Raw genomic sequence first — 21,335 nt, 5'->3', positions numbered from 1 at the left:
TTCTGTGGGAAATTGGCTCTATTTACGTGCTAGACACGTGAAGAAAGCCAGAAAAATTCTAGATGGTCAGCCTGTTGGCAAGATGCGAACCCACGACCAACTCCAATGGTCAGTGGTTTTATTCACTCGGTCAGTGGTGGGCATTAATTTTCAGACAATGTAATTTTATAATTAATTCTTTATACACTTAAATATAAAATTTTCATTTAATTTGAAAAATATTTTATTAATATATATCTACAGAAATTTTAGACTTGTTTAATTTTAAGTAATCTTGTCAAATTTTCTAAATATCGATGCGTAATCAAACATAATATTTAAGAAATATGATCTTTTCATAATGCTTTAATAACTGTCTATCATATTTAATAACTCATTAAGAACATTTACATTAAGTTTAACCTTATCGAAGATTAATTATAATCTTCAAGATGATATCAGATTATAATCAAATTATAATCTTCAAGATGATATCAGACATATATTTTAATGCTATTTATTTATGTATAATTAAGGTAATGAAGGAACTAAACAATTTAGCTGCTCATTAGACATTCTTACACTTTTAAAAATTCTAAGATTTATAATATATTTGTTTAATAAAACTATATATATATGTATATATATATATAACTAAAATGTCATTCAAATATTTTTTATTCCGATTATAAGTTTATAGTATCGTTAAATGCAATTTACATATAAAAGTCGTATTTCTATGGATTTGTTCTTCCATTAGAGTTGCATTATCCCAAAAACAGAAAATATCTGTTCGCTCGAGTAGAAATGTCCCGATTATACAAGACATTCTGCTTGAACAGAATTCGATGCTATTTCCGACAGAGCGTAATTCACAAAACGTTCTGTAGGCATTTTTTTGATAAAAAAAATGTCTCTGTCAATCTCTTTGCAAATTTAAAATATTTTTAAGATGACATTTTTTTTCTTTCTTTTTTTTTCTTGCTTTTTTCCCCATTTTCATTTTAGATCCGGATTGGAAAGTGTACCCAACAATGCCAAAGTTCACTACAATTATGCTAATCTTAGGAAAGATAATGGCGATGTCGAAACTGCAATTATCCACTACAGAACGGCATTAAGGTAATAGTTTTAGCCTTATACATATTGAAAATTTAAATGAAAGACTCTATTTATTCACTAAGTAGAGACAGGGTAGACCTTTATTTCAGACCTTTATTTGATTTACAAAAGCGAAATATATCTTATATATTTATTTATTTTAACTTGCATATTTAATTTTTATTGTAAATGATAATAATTCTCGAAATTATATTAAAGCAATTTGTTAATAATAATAATATAATAATTTTTTCTATGAAATAAACTAAGCAGAAAATTTTTAAAATTTAAAGAATTTTTGAATATATAAAAGGAGATAACTAAGTTATACGGTTCTTTGTAAATGTTAAGAAGGAATTTATGTAAAATTAATGCAGATTTTAGTATAAACGTACCATTTAAAGTGTGATAATGGTTTAGTTTGTGAAAATAAAATGCAAAAGCGTGGAAACTTAATTAAAATTTTGTTTCCCTTCCTTTCGGAGGATCATAGAAAATTCGATTTTATATAATTATATAAACATAAACGTGTTCTATCGTTTATAAATAGCCTATCAAATTTAACACGAAAATCCTTAATGATAAATATTTTAATAATAATGTAAAATAAATAACCTAATGGATCGTAAGAAGAATAAGAAAATGTTTCATTTTCGATCCAGATTATGGCCTGATCATGCAAGTGCTCATAACAATTTGGGAACTCTGCTCAATGATACTGACAAAGCAGAACAACACTTCAAAATCGCTCTACAAATCGATCCCTGGCATCCCAGAGCCCATTTTAATCTAGCAAACCTCTATAGGTAAGTAAAATTTTAACTTTATTTTATAATTATTTTATGGCATTAATACATAAACTAATTATTTATTATTTAAACAAATAAAAGAGAAGATTATGTAGATATGGGATAAATTTAATGTACTGTACATTTTTAAAAAATTTAAATAAGTTAAAAATAAAATTTAAACTTATTTAATCTCAAGTAGATTAAACGTATACTTCTCGTTTATTCCATTATTTTGGAAAGACTAATCTCCTTCCTCATTTTAATGTTATCTAATGGCACATTATACGGAAGGTGTGTCTAGCAATCACTACGGCACGCTAAGTCTAAAGTATGAGCTATACAACTTTGTGAGATCGATGTGCCACGAACCGGCATCGAGACAAAGCTAACTGGAACTGCATACAATACCCAAGAGGCCTTATTTTTATACAGAAAAGTCATCTTTCACAAAAGGTCATCTAATCCTTCCAAGGGCAAGAGTTTTTCCTTTATTAAAATCTCTGGAAAACTTTCGAATGAAGTTGATTTTCTAATAGAAAAATAATTAGATCTAGTATTAATTACTTTATTTTATAGTTTTAAAATTAATTTATTTAATGAATGAAAATAAATAATTATAATTATTATTATTCACTTGTTTTTTTTATTTTCTCTATAATAAATAGCGTATGAGAGAATAACATTTTTATAGAAAATCAATATCGATTGAAACACACGTTTCGTGTAGGATACGGTTTAGCTATTTTCTACATACCTGTGTGCTTTAGTTATACGTGTTTGTCTGAACATACTCTATATATTTTTGTATATTTACAGTAATTAAATGTACCCCAACTTTAAAATCATAGACATGCACGTATAACATGAATCTATGGAAGAAAATTCATGAATCGAAAGCTAAAGATTCAATTGAAGATTGTAGGGTTCAGAATTCGACCTAAGACAAATATTGCGTACATAGAGTGTATACGTAAGGCTGATTTTAACATACATTTTTTCATAAACATGTACATTCTTACAGTACATTAATTATCATACATATTTCCACAATATATAATGGATATTTCTGACATAAACAAACTAGTTCAGGGTCTTAATTTTTAAGACCTTGCTGTTAAGCAAAACGATCTTAGCAATAGACAAATGTCATTTTTAGATTTTTAATATAAAATTTTTATTTTTCTCGTGTAGTTCATTAAAAACACTCATGAAGATGATGTCTGGGCTGCAGTTTTCAAATTGCAAACCTATACATTTACATAGTCGTCTGTCTGTTGCCGATCTGTCCTTTGTTAATCTCCTACACGGAGTTAGATAGATAAAAATCGAGACCACATATAGAAAACCAGACTGGAAGTCATGTGATTTCAATTCAAAATTTTTCTATGAACGGAGTAAGATGACTGGCATGACTCGATTGTTATCAGGAGAAGTATGATGTACAGGGGTAAGACCACTAAAATCCAGAAGGCTTAGAGGCCGAATAACCCGATTACCTATATAAGAACTTCCTTTTTAAAATTAAATTATTAATAAAAATTGTAGCCCGGCATTGTGACGATGTCACGATAAATAATTGCTCGTATCCAATGAATTATTTTTATTTATCTTAATTTATTTTTTTACAAAATCATATTGTAATTATCATAAAACTTTTTGGCCTTAAATTTGTTATTTTTATACTCAAAATTAATTTTTTTTAAATTATGATTAAACGACATTTTACTATAATTTGACAACACTAAAGATATTCTTAAGCAAAATTGATTATCGATATCTTCAAAAGATCGAGTTTCTAAAAATATCATTAAATTTTCTATTTTATGGCTTGTTTTATTATTATAATCTTGCATGTCCATGGTTAAATACTTATCGCGAGTAATATAATCATTATACCGTATATCAATAGGTATATAAGAAAGTCAATTTTGTAATTTCTTTAATTAGGAAAACTTCTTTCGCTAAATATTACAAAAGAATTTGTGAAAATAATTAATTTTATTTATTTATTTTTCTACATTTGTTTACTTCGAATAGACTAAGCAGAACTATGTTTATACATGATAAAAACCTTAAGCTATAACTAACATACATTCTTCCTTGACTACTAAATTACAATAGAATTAAAAACATGGGGCATTAAACTACGAAGCCTTAAGTCGTAGTTTAATTTATATGTTAATCTGGTCCTGAACGTAGGCAAACTATTAAAAGTTCTCTGTAAATTTATAGCCTCACGTATGTAAAAATCACTATTGATAACATTTATCGTCTCCCTATTGGTAGGAATGAAGCGTTTTATTGTTCTATTCTTTGTTTATAAAAATTGCGAGAAGAAAGATTAAACTTATGAGGAGCCTTTGTAAATGCTAATAATATGAGATTCTGGAGCTTTTAGCACTTTTTAAACGATTCAAAATTTTAAAAAGACGTTATACAATTTAAAATTATTTATGTCTATATTCAAAAGGTGTGCTTTACACGCTGCACAAGAATCGCTCACATTACAGCATAATGGAGAAAGTCGTAAGAAATATGATTAAATATCAACAGAAATATTTACACGATGGCCAATTTATATGTGATTAGATATACAAGATATCGAATAGTACACAAATTAAACTGATCGAATTTATTGAAAATTTCAAGTTGCAAATGTCTTTTAGTATATTTTCTTCTTTTATTGATAAAAAGATAAATGCTAAATAGGAAGAATGGGAGAATAATGCAGATGAATGAGGATAAAGGAAATTTTTTAAACTGGTTCAAAATAAATCAATTAAATTTGAAATTTTGTGATCTATAACTGAGAACTGCTTAGTTTCCTCTTCTCGTTTAGATAGGTTTAAATCATTGATCCATCATATCCTGTAAGTAGATCAATTTCGTCATATCTTTCTGTATTAAATCCACACTGAAAGAAAAGTCTATGTTGAGATTTAAAATAGTGTGAATTTCGTTATAATCATGGATTTAGCAACTGAAATTAAACCAAACATTACAAGATAAATCACAGATTTAAAATTTGAAATTGAAATTATATTGATAAAGTAGCATTTTCAATAGTTGATGATACAGAAGTTGTAAAATTAAGTAGAAAGTCGTGATAAGAAAATGAATAAAAATAATTACAATGGTCTTGATATATTACGATGTGGTAATTATAAAGAAGTGAAAATCATGCAGATGAATCATTTCGCTAAGATGTTAAATGTAGTGTGTAAATGATGTAGCAAGAGAATAGTAGAAAATATCTATATTGACGTGACTAAGGGACGTTAGGGTGTAATACAAAGTACGGAAACATCCGAGCAGGACAGAAACAGTGAGTGCTGAAGTAGAAAACTTCTCCCCTCCCACAAAGAGATTCACTGTCCTGTGGCAATGTTCCCGAGACACAAATGGAATTTTGATTGCGGTGACATCCGTGTGGGTGGAGATGACATTTGGACGTAGCCAGAGGGAAATGTGTTGGCTTCTACAAAAAAAAAAGAAAAGAATTTTCGCCTTTCCTACTCGAAAGAGGGTTTGAATTTAGTGTCTTGACGTGACACCATTCTCTTTCTTTTTTTATACATCGTATATATGTTTATATATAAGATAGATCAAATATTTATTGATGATAATATAATATATTTATATTCTAAAGAATATTTACGGGTTCTTTCTTGTTTTTAATTATAAAATTCGTATAAAAGTAATATTTGTGTCAATTTAAAGTAGCACTGTTAATTTTGATCTAGTTTATTTTGCTGTCTTGACACTCTTCTCTGACGCTTACAAATAAAAGACTTAATTAAATCGGGTGATTGATTAGGTTTTAAACTTTTTAAAGCTTTCTAATAAAATGTTTCAAACTCTAAGCTGATGATTAATCACGTAAGAACTAAATTATACATATTTATAACTTATTAGATGCCAGATTTTTACTTACGTCACTTATCTTTCAATTATTGCATTATTTTTCCAAAAAAATAAAATAATTTTTCTAATAATTAAAGATAAGAAAATAAATATTTGAAAGATTATTTCTGAAAATAACAACTTTTATTTTTTTATGAGATTATTTAAAATTCTAATCATAAAATTTTATATATATATATATATATCTAGATATAATATGTTCTAATTACGAAATTATCAGTGAAAAAATATAGATTAAAGAAGCCCTACTAAAAAATTTAACGGGCTTTAGTAGGAATGTATATAATATATTATGTAAAAGGTAATTCTTTATGAGAATGCGCACTAAAATATTATGTCTTTCGATTGAACTTATTAGTGAAAGGCAGTATTTATAATTAAATTTCAGCAAAAGAGGTCAACAGGATATTGCGGTGAAACTTCTGTGTCGTGCAATCGAATTAGATTCCAATTTTGTTGGTGCTTATTCAGCTTTGGCATCTCTTTATGCTGAACAAGGAAAGAAAGACGAAGCTGAAAAACTTCATCTCTTGGCATTAAGTCTTGATCCCGAAAACGCTGATTGTTTCAATAATTATGGAGCTTTCCTCCAAAAAACAGGTAAGATTTCATTATCCATTTCCCCCTGTCAGTTAATGCTAATTGAATACAATTCTATCTTTAATCATGGCATAATAAGTAGCAAATCCTCGATTATTAGATTAAGAAACAGACTTAAGAATTTGAAACAGAGTAACTGAAATAATCAATAAAAATATCTTTAACCGGAAAATTCTATAAATATATATTTAGAAGAATTTACAAAATGTATTTTTCTCCTATATTAAATTATTTTCGACGTTAATAAAAATTAAGGTTGATCTTTTCGATCGAATCTATCGAATTATATTATATAACTTTATTAGATCATTCTAAATTTATTTAAAAGATGATGTGTATGTATTTTTAGAATAGATCATTCTGCGGATAAATTAAATTTTGGTAAAGTACCAAATCTAGGTTAAAAAGAATATTCATCAGTTTTATATTTTTTAAAAGTACAGTTATCGTACGTCCTCTTTTTCCCGGACATGTCCTCTTTTTCGACATAAAATTCTTACTCTGGCAGATATTTATAGACACATAAAAAATTTAATAATAATTAAAAAAAAGATAAAAAATGTGTATATTTTCTATTTTAATTTTTGATTACAAAATAAAATTTGTAAAGATTGAATATTAAAATGTCCTCTCTTTTTTATGATTTGTTTACTGTAACTTTACATTAATTAATGGTCAAGAATCAATTGAGTTTATTTTACATTAATATTTATTAAAAGTTATATAATTAAATAAATAAATCTCCACGAAAATTGAAAAATATTTGAATTACTAACGAAAATACGAAAAAACAATTTAGATGAAATGTTTAGCCGTCAGATGGCGTTTCTTTGATTATCCAATGAAAGACAATGAACGTTCAGACGTCATTTTAGAGAACGTAATTTAAATTTGGCTGATGAATTTTGAATATAATTTCTTCTCTGTTGGAATTAAAGTTCGTCCTATAGTAACATAGGCAAAACAGTCCTTGTGTAACTTAACAAAATATTACATTAATGAATTGTATTTTTTAATATAAGTACTGAAGTAATATTTAAACAGAATTTCAAAATCCTCTCATAAAGAATGTGCTTTGTAAGTAAGGCTCTACAACAGAACTGAAGAAAGAAAAAAAAACTGAATCATTTAATTAGTTTTTGAAGTTCCATAAAAAAAATCAATGGTCTTATCATGATATCATCTCGACACGCAACGCTACAATAAACGTAAATACCATAAATACGATTTTATTTATTACTGTACATGTGTCACAATATAAAGTAACGATAACATATGACCGAATACGATTCGATCGCGTTATAACAACGACAATCGTTAGCTCGTCGTTTACTAATAGTTCATCCTGATGTCACTTCCGGAACGTCAGGATGTGGAGAACATTCATCTTATTTCCTAAATAAACCTACAAATCGAAAATATTACTAGGTTTTAGTTTATTTTCCTTATATTTTTGTTTCCTATTCCGCGATATTATATAATTTTTCAGCATGCCTTAGATTTATTTTCGGTTCGATTTGACCGTTATATACGAACGGATATTTGTTAAATGAATTGAGAACACCAAACGAGTGCCACACTCTATTATGTTAACATATCAAACATTTGAACGAAGAGTAATATATCCAATAAATGCCAAGAACAGTGGTTGTTGCTATATAATTTTCGAGTAGTGAGGGTCGAAAAATAATATTAAAATCGTTATTAATTTATGTAATGGTATAGCATTTATCTACACATAATCTTTATTTGCAACATAGTTTATAAATTCTTTTTATATTTTAATGCTTATAAATTTGAAAAATATTTCTTTACGTTCTATTCATAGAAGGCACTTTTTAAAGGTATTCTGTAGGGCTTCTTAGAGGTTACTTAATTCCTTCAAGCCCCATTATATTAAAAAACAAAACAAGATTAAAAATTGTAGACTTATTCTTTTTTAATAATAAAATTCGACAAATTCTGTGAAATAAATAGTTTGTAAAAAAGATTTTGAGGCCTTATAAATGAGATGAGACCATGCTGACTCCCTCTGTAGGGCCTACTAATCTATAATGAATGTAAACTTATTGTAAATTTAATAATAATTTAGAAAATAAAACTTTTAATGATATACATTATATTCAAAATATACATGATTTATTTTATATTCTTTCGGTTATAAAGAATTTTAATACATTGATATTCACAGCACCATTCAGTTTAAAAATACTCAGTTGATTCATAAAATGAACTAGATTATTATGCATCAATTTCAAACTGATCGAAGTATAATAAATCAAACGTTAAGATCTTTAGCCTAAAATTTTTGTTTGAAAAATGGGCAAGAAAAGTTATGAACGATTTTCCGTTAAATACTTCCAACAATTTCTGGATAGGTCACATAAAAGTTTTGGCTTTCCGCCAGATAAACCGGGATCGAATCCCACAATTCTATTCCTTAATTTTTCAGAGGAGTCCGAGTTCGGCCCATTGAACTCCTTTTTTACAATTTAACGATAATCTACAATTCTGAGAAGAATATAGCGAGCTTCATTATCTATTATCCATTTTGTAACTATCCATATCTTTTATGTATTAAAGATCATTATTTTCTGTTCGATTAACTAATGTATGCTCTTGAAAGGAATTATTATAAAAAGGTAACAAGTTAAACGTGAAGTTTTCTCCAATTTTTGTAATTTTTTTTAAATGAATTTACTTTCAAATTTTTGAAAATTAATATAACTCAATACGCGAAACCTGATAAAACATATGCTGAATGAAATGATCTTAAACTACTTTTCGCTGAAGATTAAAAATATTACTGTTTTGTTTTCTCAAAAATGTAATAAAAAGACTTCAATTATCATCTTTGTGATTTGTAATCATAACTTTTTATGAGATTTCTTTTATGAAATGTATTACATTCATTTCATTTTACTCTGTTATCGAATTTTGATGCCAATAACCCACGAAGGAATTATAACTTTGTCATGAATATATGTATATTGTTATTATCATTTCAAAATAGTAATAATAATTCATAAAAATTTAAAATTAACTATTAAATTTAGAGATAATTAACATTTAATGTTCCGCATTGGAACAATGAAATCACGTCGTGTTTATCACGAATGGATGACAGATTAAACTGTTTATAAAATGACAAACTGATTGACATTGCGTGAAATTATATTATTGCGTGACATCATGATAACTCGAAGGAAATAGAAACGAATACGTTCTTCCTCATCGTGTCCAAATACAAGAGGACAACCTTGTAAAAATATCAATAATTTAATGATTGAGTGCTTTGGCTCTTAAATACGTCTTTTCTTTCATCGGATGATAATTAGTATAGGTGTCGAATATTCAATAAAGATATCAAGAGATGTCACATGAAAAATAAATGATAAGAACAATCTAAGTAAATAAAAAATAACAATGGATATCTTACGGGATCCTCATTAAAATCGTGCCCTAAATTTGTCGGGCAAGATCAAGTTACCTCGGAATTCTTAATTGTTACCGTCTTGTTAAAGGAATTGATGTTATTTACTGTTTCTTGAACTAAAATAAATTATTCTTAAAATATTTTAATTTTTAAATATGGACATATTTTAAAGAAAAAGTTGACATGCCATTTTGGTTCTTCCTTTCATTGATTTATGTATTATCGCAATGTTTTACGACTTTGGGTGTGCCACTTGTGGTACGCACGATAGGATTAGATATTCTAATATAAAAATGGCTAGAAAATTTTTTATTTTTTTTCAGGAAGAATAGACGAAGCGGTGAAGCAATACCAAAAAGCCATTGCCATCGATCCTAATCATACTGTAGCACTCGTTAACGCAGCTAAAACCTTAAAATCGATGAAGCATAACGTAGAAGCGGAGGATTTATATAATCGGTAAGATATAGATACACTTTACTTTCCTAAGAAAATATATAAATAAATTTAAAAAATCATTAAATTCACGTGGTTTTATTTTATTAATGCATTTGTTGGGCGTGAAAACATCGAAAGAACAACATGTTATATTACTTAGGTTAAAAAATATTAATCATATGACTACTCAAAGGGGCGAAACTTCAACAACATGGTTTTGCAATTAAATATCATTTCTATAGTCACGTAAATGGCGAGAGGCTTTTTTTTTATTTTTTAAATTTTATTATAGATTTTACTTAAATAAATATTATATTCTCGTCCCGCTATATAATTACTTACTTCCCAGTAAGTTTTCATTTAATAATGTCGAAAAGTGACACGACAAAGTAAATTAAAATCGCAAAGACATTTTATAAATTTTTTTATTAATAATTATAATGATAAGAAATCGATAAAGTTTTGATTTCATTATTTGTACAATGTGAAATTTTGGTAAAGTTTTGGAAGTATTTGGATAGAAAATTATCTTGGAAGATGAAGACAGTGTCGAATAATGTTTCCGTTTTCACAAAATGAGATTACAGATAAAGTACGACAATTTTATGTTTCTCTAGTTCAATGACATGTATCCAGAAAAAGGAATCTATAGTATTCCAAAGATAATTACGTCTCGTTCTTATGGACCAAATTCGATGTAAGACGATCCTTCCGGAAGTTAGACATGATTTTGATATAGCTTCTTCCGTTTTCTCTCCCGGATAATTATTCTGTAGACTATCCTCCGGAACTATAATTGGATCGCTACCGGAATCTAGTTTGATTTTTTTTCTTGTTGTTTTTTGGAGACAGAAAATCGTTTTATAGTCACAGAAACTCTTTTTTTCCCTCTTTTTCTTCTTATTCTTCTACTTTGTTTTCATTATTTTAATTGTTTCTTAAGCGAAAAAGATAGTCATTGGTGGCAATCGAAACTTCTGTTTTTCATGATTAACAAAGTACAATTATACAAGCTTTTGTCTAAACATGCATAAAGATTTTAATAAAAAAAAATTATATAATTATTTTTTGAATAATTTTTATTAATAGTCATAAAATAATAATAATAATAAATGCGATAAAAAGTACGTTAAAAATTATATAAACATAGGCGGTCCTCTGTAATATATATAAGATAACACTGAAAGATATTACAACGATTACGCTTTAGTTACGTGATTATTTAAGCTTAACGATAATTGGTTATAAAAATAGGTGGAATAGCCCTCTGTATCCAATTTTATTTCGTTCAGACAGCGTAACTTCAATTAATTGACATTAAAATACGTTTTACTTATTTTCACAGAAAATTATATGTTCTTGTACTCTAAGTTATTACTTTTTCCCAGTTTAACACGAATAAAAAAGTAAATATATCACGAGTTAATAATCCGAAATATTATGTAGTAATGTCTTTCAAAATAAAATCAGTTTAAAACAAGGGAAATATCTTTTTATTTTGGTATAAATCGGTTAGAGTTGGATCGCTTCCATTTTAAAATCATCATTGAGAATACTTCAAAAAATCGCTTAAACAATAAATCAGTGGCGTCATGTACATATCATTACATACAGACACAAAAGAATAATCGTCAGAGAATCTGGAACAGATGTAATGAAGGGGACGGATTCGGTACGGAAGCGATTTGACATGGGCGCTCTGTAATCTTGATGGGTGTGGTTGATAACGTGATGAATCGCGTACATTTTGTTACAGCATCTCTTTTTTTTTACAAGAATTGAAAAATCACTAAATTTGCTGCCAGCTTTTCTTTTAAACACTATTATTAAAAAATGAAATCTTTGATGAATTTTTTATTATGTTTCAAAATGGGCGAACTTATATATTTTTTCTCTTTTTCTAGTGCATTGACGATACAAGAAGATCCTGACATCATGGATAATTTGGGATTACTTTATACCAATACCGGAAGAAGTAAAGATGCTAGAAGGGTTTACGACGATCTGAGGGAGAAGTATCCAGAACACGTGAATGGTAAAGTACATTATGTAAGTTATTAGAATTATTTTTTTAAAAAAAACACATAATTATTTTAGTTTATACGTTATAAAATATTTATAATGTTAAGATATTTATTTTATTTTCTTTTTATAAAAATTATTATTATTTTTTTTTTTCAGTCACAGCTTCTCATTCAAGATCGAAGTTATCAGCAGGCCGAACACATCTTGCTTTCTGTGGTGGAAGATAATAGTTCGCATCGAGAAGCACTTCACCTCTTGGCCACTCTTTACAACCAAAGCAATAAAACAACAGAGGTAAAAGCGTAAACTTAAATATTGAGTAGAGTATAAAGTAAAATTGTTTAAAAGCCGTTAATTCCGACACAATAGCGAATTCTGTAAGCGATAACTGTTACAAGAAAGCATTTAGTGTTTTCACCAACTAAACTTAATTACTGAAGCTGTAAATGTATTAATAAAGCAGAGCTGTAAAGGTTAAACAATAACTCATACTTCTTCCTCTTCTTAATAAGTAGAATATGGCAAGCTGGATAATGTACCTAATAAGAGACTTGTTAGTGTTATTATAGTAAATAAACGTTTATATTTAAGCTATATATATATATATATATAATAATTTAAAGAAACGTTTCGTGTTTAACACCATAATCAAGCTGCTACTAAGGATAAACATGATAATGGGAAGAGTAGAGCCAAGCATTTTATCGTAGAATATATTTTAATATATTAATTTTATTTTATAGAATAGATTTAATATTATAACAACATTTTACAAGTTTTATTTAAAATAGAATGTAAATTTATTACCTGTCTGCTTCTATTTATAAATTTATCTTGTTTCAAAGTATGCTGATAGAGCGAAAATATAGATACTTTCTCTTTAATTAGCTATTAAATTTTAAAATGATCTTATGTTTAATTTAAAATTTATAATTGAATGTAAATAAAAGCGGTTCAAATATTTTTGAATGAGAAATGTTGTCTTAAGAAATAATGGGAATTTTTATATTTACACAAGATTTTATCGAGTCCATTACAGTAGATAAGTATAACAAAGTTATAATATAATTTACGAGTTTCGAATTATCCAAAAACCAAGCAGCCGAAACAGAATTTTGTTTCTATAAAATCGTTTGAAAATATAAAAATCACCTTATAAACTGTTTTACAGATAAAAAGTAACTCAGACGGTTATAAGAACTTTTGTAGAAATTTTTCATTCCTAAATAACAAGAAATAGCTAGACTGACGTCGTTATAAAATGCCTTTACTTGCTATTTTATTACGAGTTCTTTTCGTAGCACACGCTTGTTTTTATAACCCTTCTATCCGTCAACCTTGGTGTAGTTTATGAGGCTATCTGGCTGTTTGTATCCAAACTGGCCAAGCTTGGGGTTCGCCACCTGCTCTGTGTTTCTAACGCCCTGTTCCTGCGGTTTATCTATCTTCGGAATGATTTACGTCCTGGAAAACAACCCAAATGTCACATCTTGTAACAGAAGAGGAGAAACTGCTCTTCGATAGAACTATAGCGACTAGCTTATACTTATCCAGTTATGATTGTATAACTCTTTTTATTTTTTTAAATGTAGCATTTATTAAATCATTTATTTAATTTTAAATTAATTATTTAGTAAAGTTCTCATTAAACAATATATAATTAATAAGTTTTAAATTTTATTTTTAGGCTCTAGATTATATTCTTCGAGCCTTGGCAGTTTGTAATTTTCAAGAAAAGATTTGTGCTAGAATGCACGCTGAACATGGAGACATTCTGAAGGATCTGAATGACTTCGATTCGGCTGAACATGTAAGTAAACATTAATTTCTAATAATATAATTGCATTAATCTTTTGAAGAAACAATTCAAAGATGAGCAAACATTCTGTGAGGATCGATACATACAATTACATACGATATAATTTCAAATATACCTTTTGTATTTAAAGTGCAGAAACTAACTTAAATTTAGTATTATTGCATAACAAATTCATCGTGTACAATGCAAATAAATGATACATCTGACTTTAGAGAATATAATTTTAATAAAATATTAACTCGAGAAATCCTTAACAAAATTATTGTGTAAGTTATGAGAATGTAATCAATAAGAACTGTAACTCTAATAGATTATTAAAGATCAAATTTCTATGAAAATCAAAACATATTTCACTTATGGGACATATAAATCTATTAAATGTAAATATTTAATTTTTATTATCTTTAAAGTTTACTTTACTTTACTTTAAAATATAAATTACGTCTTTATCAATCATTATTCAATTTTTTCTTCCTATTTATCATTTTAACATACAAGTTATATAATTATCCGACAAATATTAATATAATCAGATGTATGGCCTTAAGTATAGGATAAAGAACACAGGAAAATTATATTATTCAGAATAAAAGAACATAGGAATATTATGCAGGATAAAAATTTAATAGCTTTAAGAGATGGTAAAGAAAAGAGAAACTTAAAACTCCAATAAATGTATACAGTAAAAATCCTATATACAAAAGAAATAGCACGTAAAAGCTTTTACAAAGATTGGCTGGCGAAATGGTTATCTTTGTGACGAAATAGACGAAAATTGTCGTAACTCCGCCTATTTTCTTTCTATTACTAACAGATTTTTAAATTGTTTAACGCTGTATGTTTCGCATAACGCCGAGAACGTTACATGTTTATTTTATTTTATTTTATTTGATCTATTTTATTATATTTAAAATTATTACATTTGCGATTAAGAAAACTACAGAGAAAAATTCAACTTTTATCAGAAAATTATAAAATAAACGAATATAATATAAAAAACTTAGATAAAATATACATTATCGATTTATAAAATCATGCGCATAAAAACACTTCCTCTTTCAGTTTGGAATTTTAAAATTTCTGCTGCCTCATAGAAAAATTTCCATTTTACAATTTTGAATAAAGACAAAAGAAAATATATTATATATTACTATTTAACATAAGACTTATACATTTTTCATATCTTAAAACACATATATATTTGTAGTTAAAAATTTTTGACAAGATTGAATATAATTAGAGTAAACACTTAGTAGAAAAGTTAGGTACTGTGTGTCGTTAGTATTCAAATTAGATCTTTGATCACGCGATGTGTCACCTGGTCCGTGTCACATCCGGCGATAAATATAGTGCCGCACATGACTTAATTATATAGCAGTCATGATCCCATTTCGTCAAAGAGAACTCTTTTGTTCTGCTTGACAACTTAACCAAAGATTAAATAAATTGTCATTTCTCACTGTTCTGACTCCTGATATCCTGTATATTTTATTGACTCTTTTTTAATGTAATTTATTTACTTTTAATCTAATTGAAGTTTGAATGTTTTTAGTCAGTCAGTGCCTTTTTTACTTGGCGGGGAGTCACTGTTCTGACTCCTGATATCCTGTATATTTTATTGACTCTTTTTTAGTGTAATTTATTTACTTTTAATGTAAAAAAAAATAATGGAGTTTTATGTAGTGCTATTATTCTTAATTATTTTTCTACATGAAAGTTCATAAATGTTAATTCGCGTGTAGGAAAATACTTTTTCCATTTTACTTTAACTATCCAGTTAAAGAAATGGGTAAAATTAACTTTCACTTTTCTTTATTAGTCTATTAAAATCCCCCCCAAAAAACGACGTTGTAATAAAAGGTAACTTTAAATATCTAGTATATTTGTTTTGCCTTGTAATTAGATTTTAGAAAGAAATGAAGATTGAAAAATTGGTAGCTACTCATGCATAAATAAGGTTATATATTTGTAGTTTTTCTTAATCTATGTCGACAGGAAGAGAAACTACATTGGTAGAGTCGGAAGCGTAGCGATCTGTCAAATAAATGTAGCATAAGTAACGCAATCTCTACTTTGGCATGTTACTCTTACTAAACTTTTAGAAAAGCTTTAATTTAAAACTCAGAATTAACCTTTCTTATCGATAGTTCGTGCAAAGAACATGACAAAATCAATGATTATTGGTTGCTTTAGTGTTTTGACTAGACAAGCATGAAGATGATTCATGGTTTAGATAAATGCAACTTACTGTTGCAATCGAACTTGTAAATTGAGTTAAAACTTACATCCATTAAGAAAAATGGTTTAAATTTGAAATAATTTTACAATTTTTTTAAACTATAAAACGCATTATTTGATTCGTTTTTTTTCCCTCCTCTACTTTTTAGGGAAATTATACGGCAGCTCATAGACATTATCAAGCAGCTTACTATTTGGATTCGAATCATAAACTTTTGTTAGAAAATATGGAGAAATTACGGAAAACTTTATATAAAACGACAAATGATAATTGCTGGAGAGGTGGAGCTGCTTGTCATTTGGAATAGGACAGAAGAAATGGCGCCGAACCAGGGACCAGAGACGCGAAGCTTCAGTGAAAACTATGCAAGTTATAATGAGTGATGCCAAGTGAGACAATAACTAAATAAACGTGACACTTTTTTTTAAAAAAATGACTATTGGTTTCCATTTACTTTTACGTATTTTTAAAAGGAGAAGGTTTAACGTTACGTCATCATTGACTCGAGGGGATCGAGCGGCGATTAATGGGGTTACGGATTAAGGGTAGATTCCCCTGAAAAATTGAGGAATAAGTTCAATGAGATTCGATTCTTCAAGCGGAAAGACAAAGACGATTAAAATAACAAAAGTAATATTTAAAAAATCGTCATGCAATCATCAATAATGGAAAACAATCATTAAAAGTAAATTTTTTTTTATCAGTTTTATTGTTAAAAATTTATGGCTTCATGATAATGAATGGTTTCAAAAAATATGAACATAAACAAAAATCTAATACAGTGAATGAGTAATTAATATTATTAAATACACTTCAATTAAACTTATTTATAATATTTTAATTGTAAATATTATAATTTTAAAAGTATTTAACAAAATTCACAATTTACAATTATTCTAACTTCTCTAACTTCAAACAAAGATTTAAGAGAAACGAGCAATTATTTATGCCGGGTTGTAATTTTTAATTATATTTTTTAATTTATTTAATCTAAAATATATGCTTTCCATCTTAAATTAGTAGTGGCTTGCTCCTGTACATGATAATGGGAATTTATAGGCGCAATCATTAATAAATAACAAAATTAAATTAACGAATTGTTTAAAAACTTACAAAACAGCAGATTTAAAATTAACAAGTTTTAATTTTTAATATCAAATGTAAGATCATATTTATAATTAGAAGTATTGGAATTAATGATAAGATTTGTAAACACCAAACCGAAACAGTTTTTGATTAATTAATGAAATTACTTGAAACAGTTTCCGATCCTTTAACAGAATTATCTGAAACAGTTTTTGATCATTAATAGAATTACCCGAGAGTTCCTAATCACCCAACCGAATTACTTGAAACAGTTTCTGATCACATAATCGAATTATCTGAAACAGTTTATTCGTTATCTTAATAATACATCAGCTAATTAGTCTCAATATCTGTCTTTTAACTTGAGAAAAGCAATAGAAAATACACTCTCTTGCAACTAAAATAATTGATTTTAAGTTTATAAAATAAGAGAGCATCATCTTAAAATCATCTCAAATTTGAAATTAATATTTAAAAATAATTATTCATATAATTAGAGTAAACACTTAGTAGAAAAGTTAGGTACTGTGTGTCGTTAGTATTCAAATTAGATCTTTGATCACGCGATGTGTCACCTGGTCCGTGTCACATCCGGCGATAAATATAGTGCCGCACATGACTTAATTATATAGCAGTCATGATCCCATTTCGTCAAAGAGAACTCTTTTGTTCTGCTTGACAACTTAACCAAAGATTAAATAAATTGTCATTTCTCTCGATTAACATAACTTTCCCCCAGTTGTAATACATNTAAAAGTATGAAAGCGTGACATTTTAAATATTTAATTTTTAAAATTTTTGTATAAGAAAAATATGCAAATTATTTTAAAAATTTAATAAAATTAAAAGCTTAACTATCGAGATAAACTTTCGTCGAAACGACTCGACCATACTTAATTTACATAACTGGAATTAAAATTGCATTTAAACATTAGTGAAACTCACTGGAGTATTTAAATTAAGTATTTAAAAAAATTTCTCTCGGTTTTATTTTATTAGTTATTTGATTAACAATGAAATGTTTTTAAACTTGTCACTTTATCCTATTTATCCTGGAAGAAAATGGGAGGATAAAATATATTCTTGAAGTGTTCTTAAACACGTGATGAAGATATGAAACGTTTGACGTTTTAGAATAACAAATAAGCAATTTATATAAGTTAAGAGATAAAAGAATATAAAAATTTTGTTAGGAATTTTCAAATAAAATCAAAAATAGCATCGTTGTCACAAGATAAATTTAAATTAAATGTTAATGCTATGGAAGAAAATAATAAGATGCATTGGAGAAGTGTAAAATTTGGTTTCAGAAGAAAAGTGGCAATGCATTTTTATTTTTTAATGATTAAAATTAGAAATTTGTAATATTCCTTTATCCAACTTACATTCCTTTATCGATAAACGTGATTGGAAGAGAATAGATTAAGATTTCAATTAACAATATTTATAATTGAAAGCTTATATTGATCAGTATCGATAGATTTCGTAACAAATTTGAATTCAAGTATCGACTTGGTGATGCATAAGAGATTTAGAGACGTGTTCAATTGTCCATGGCAAGGTTGAACCGAGGTGACCGGTAGCACGTTAGAAGCTGTTCTTTGCACCGAGAAAGAGGAGATCGAAGTTTATCGACCGAAGAAAGAGAAACTAACTCTGAACTTAATTCCCAATAGGCAAGACTATGCGGTCAGGAATTCGTTAGTTTCTCCTATAAAACACAACGGGAACAACCAAGAGAATTGTCCTACAAAATAAATGTTAATAGAGATTTTCTTCTTTTGAACTATCTCATATATAGGTAAATTACTTTGTTTTCGGGGTTATATCCATTGTCTAACTATTCTTCGTAACGCTTGAAATATACGAGAAATGAATTTACTCCAGTCTAAATTAAAGCTGCATTCTCCAGTTTAGAACCTAATTATATTAATTCTGTAATTAAGAACAATCATTTGAGAATTAAAGCAATTCCTTCACTTCTACAAGACAACTATCTCCGGTTAAATCGTTAAAGTTTCTGAATAATTTGGCGAAAATCATCAGAAATAGAAAATATATTAATTTAAAACAACAAAATACTTTTATTTTTCAATTTTTTCTGAACTTTTTAGGAAAAAATTATGGGATTATAAACAAAAACAATTCAGTTTTGTATATATAAGCCTATAGACAATATATATATATATATTTCAATTTGTTCTCATTAAGTTGACAACGAAAACAATTTTTTTTAATATTTAAAAAAAAAGAAAATCTTTAATATAAACATCTTGATATATTCGTTTATTATATTCACGCATTAAAACTTAAATATATATTAAACTTCGTTTCTTTGCCTTTGAAATAGGCACTAAATCTAAACTAAAGCACATCAAACTCAACACCTGAATATAGTAATCAGGGCAATCAAGTTTTAAAATTAAGAATAGCAATTTCGTTTCCACTGCAAAATTGTACATTTAAGTATTCGCAGAAAATTAAATGTTTTCGATTTAATATTCATAGGGAAAATCTGCTTATAAGTATTAATTGGAGCTTTACAATGGTGACATCAAATAGAAGAGCAATATATCGAGGTTTAAATGTATTATTATTATTTTATACGAAGTTATGTCTTGGCATTTAATTATTATTAAGAAAAACTGATAAATGAGTCCAAAAATAAACATTAGATTATTATTTTAAGTACTTGTAAATTAAGTCAAAGCTAACGATTTATCATTTTTTTGGTAAACTTTAAAAAAAATTAAAATATAAAAATATTCTGTTGAGATTTTTGTAAACATTTTTAAATTTCTGTGCCAAAAAATAGACAAATATAAATCAAAAGTGAGTTATGGAAAATAACAGATATCAAAGTTTAAATCTTTTTTTTTAAGAAAAAATATTAAATAAAATTTAAAAAATGGTATATATTTTTTACATCCGATCATTTTATTAAAGTTTCTTAAATGAAATTTTAATTTTCTATCTTAATTAATTCTATATGCTATCAGTTTATATAGAGCGTCATATGTTTACTTTTCGGAAATACAAAGATAAAACGTTGTTGTGCATTTTTAACTTTTGAGTATAACATTAAAGTAAATTAGCTTAACGTAATTTTATAAATGACTTTAATGGAAATAACCAGATGTTTATAATTTTCTCTTTTTAATCATTCCTAATTTGTAAAAAGAAAAATGAACAGAATTAAGCAGATGTCGAAAATATGGCCTACTAAATGGGTTTATATGGTAAATATTTCATTAATTTTTTATCTTTAAATCTCGAAAATCAAAATACTAAACATTATTTTACAAAATCGAATAATTTCTAAGAGATTTGTAACAAAATTTTCCTTACAAATCTTTCATGTTTATAGAGAGAATTTAAGTTTTTTTTATAGAATATATTTTTTACATTATATTAATTATAAATTTTTATGATTTTTATGTATAAAAAAACGAAGAATATAAAAAACAAATTAAAATAAAACATAATTTTTCGTGATTTTTTTTAATCTTTAAAGAAGATCAGACAAATTTAGAAATGATAAATATAATAATTTTTTTTAATTTTTAAATTATAATTCTGATTACGAAGAGCGTGAGAAAATATAAATTAAGTTTTTTTAATATAATTTATATTTCACGTGTTTTTTTTTAATCCAATTCATTTAAACCAGAGGCTTTTAGGGTCGTTTAACTTTTTGAGGCCTTCGGTATATTAAAAAAAATAGCATTTAAATTGTATTATATATTATTATAAACAATAAAATTCGACAAAAATAAAGGTTTTTTTTTTAAATACATACACAATAAACGCAACAGAATTAATAATTTTTATGTTCTTGAGACCCTTTCAAATAACCGCTGGCATGCGCCCTGATAGGAAGGAGTATATTTGATCTTA

At 26.9% G+C, this 21,335-nt stretch overlaps 1 protein-coding gene across 1 annotated transcript in view; it reads left to right on the top strand.

The window, feature by feature from the left end:
• LOC111642403 (transmembrane and TPR repeat-containing protein 1-like) overlaps positions 1-16,659 on the top strand; it is a 65,788-nt gene extending 49,129 nt beyond the window's left edge. Inside the window, exons 10-17 of the mRNA XM_023388750.1 lie at positions 988-1,101; positions 1,743-1,886; positions 6,184-6,395; positions 10,155-10,290; positions 12,174-12,318; positions 12,451-12,588; positions 13,982-14,104; positions 16,501-16,659. Of these exons, the coding sequence (XP_023244518.1) occupies positions 988-1,101; positions 1,743-1,886; positions 6,184-6,395; positions 10,155-10,290; positions 12,174-12,318; positions 12,451-12,588; positions 13,982-14,104; positions 16,501-16,659 (1,171 nt within the window). The remainder of the gene's footprint in view (positions 1-987; positions 1,102-1,742; positions 1,887-6,183; positions 6,396-10,154; positions 10,291-12,173; positions 12,319-12,450; positions 12,589-13,981; positions 14,105-16,500) is intronic.
• The last annotated feature ends 4,676 nt before the right edge of the window (positions 16,660-21,335 follow it).

The sequence above is a fragment of the Centruroides sculpturatus genome, unplaced genomic scaffold (genome assembly GCF_000671375.1).
Source record: "Centruroides sculpturatus isolate CEXI.00-Female unplaced genomic scaffold, Cexi_2.0 scaffold1562, whole genome shotgun sequence".
NCBI classification, from domain to species: Eukaryota; Metazoa; Arthropoda; class Arachnida; order Scorpiones; family Buthidae; genus Centruroides; species Centruroides sculpturatus.
Note: the sequence above shows the minus strand (reverse complement) of the source record. Positions and strands in the feature narration are given on the sequence as shown.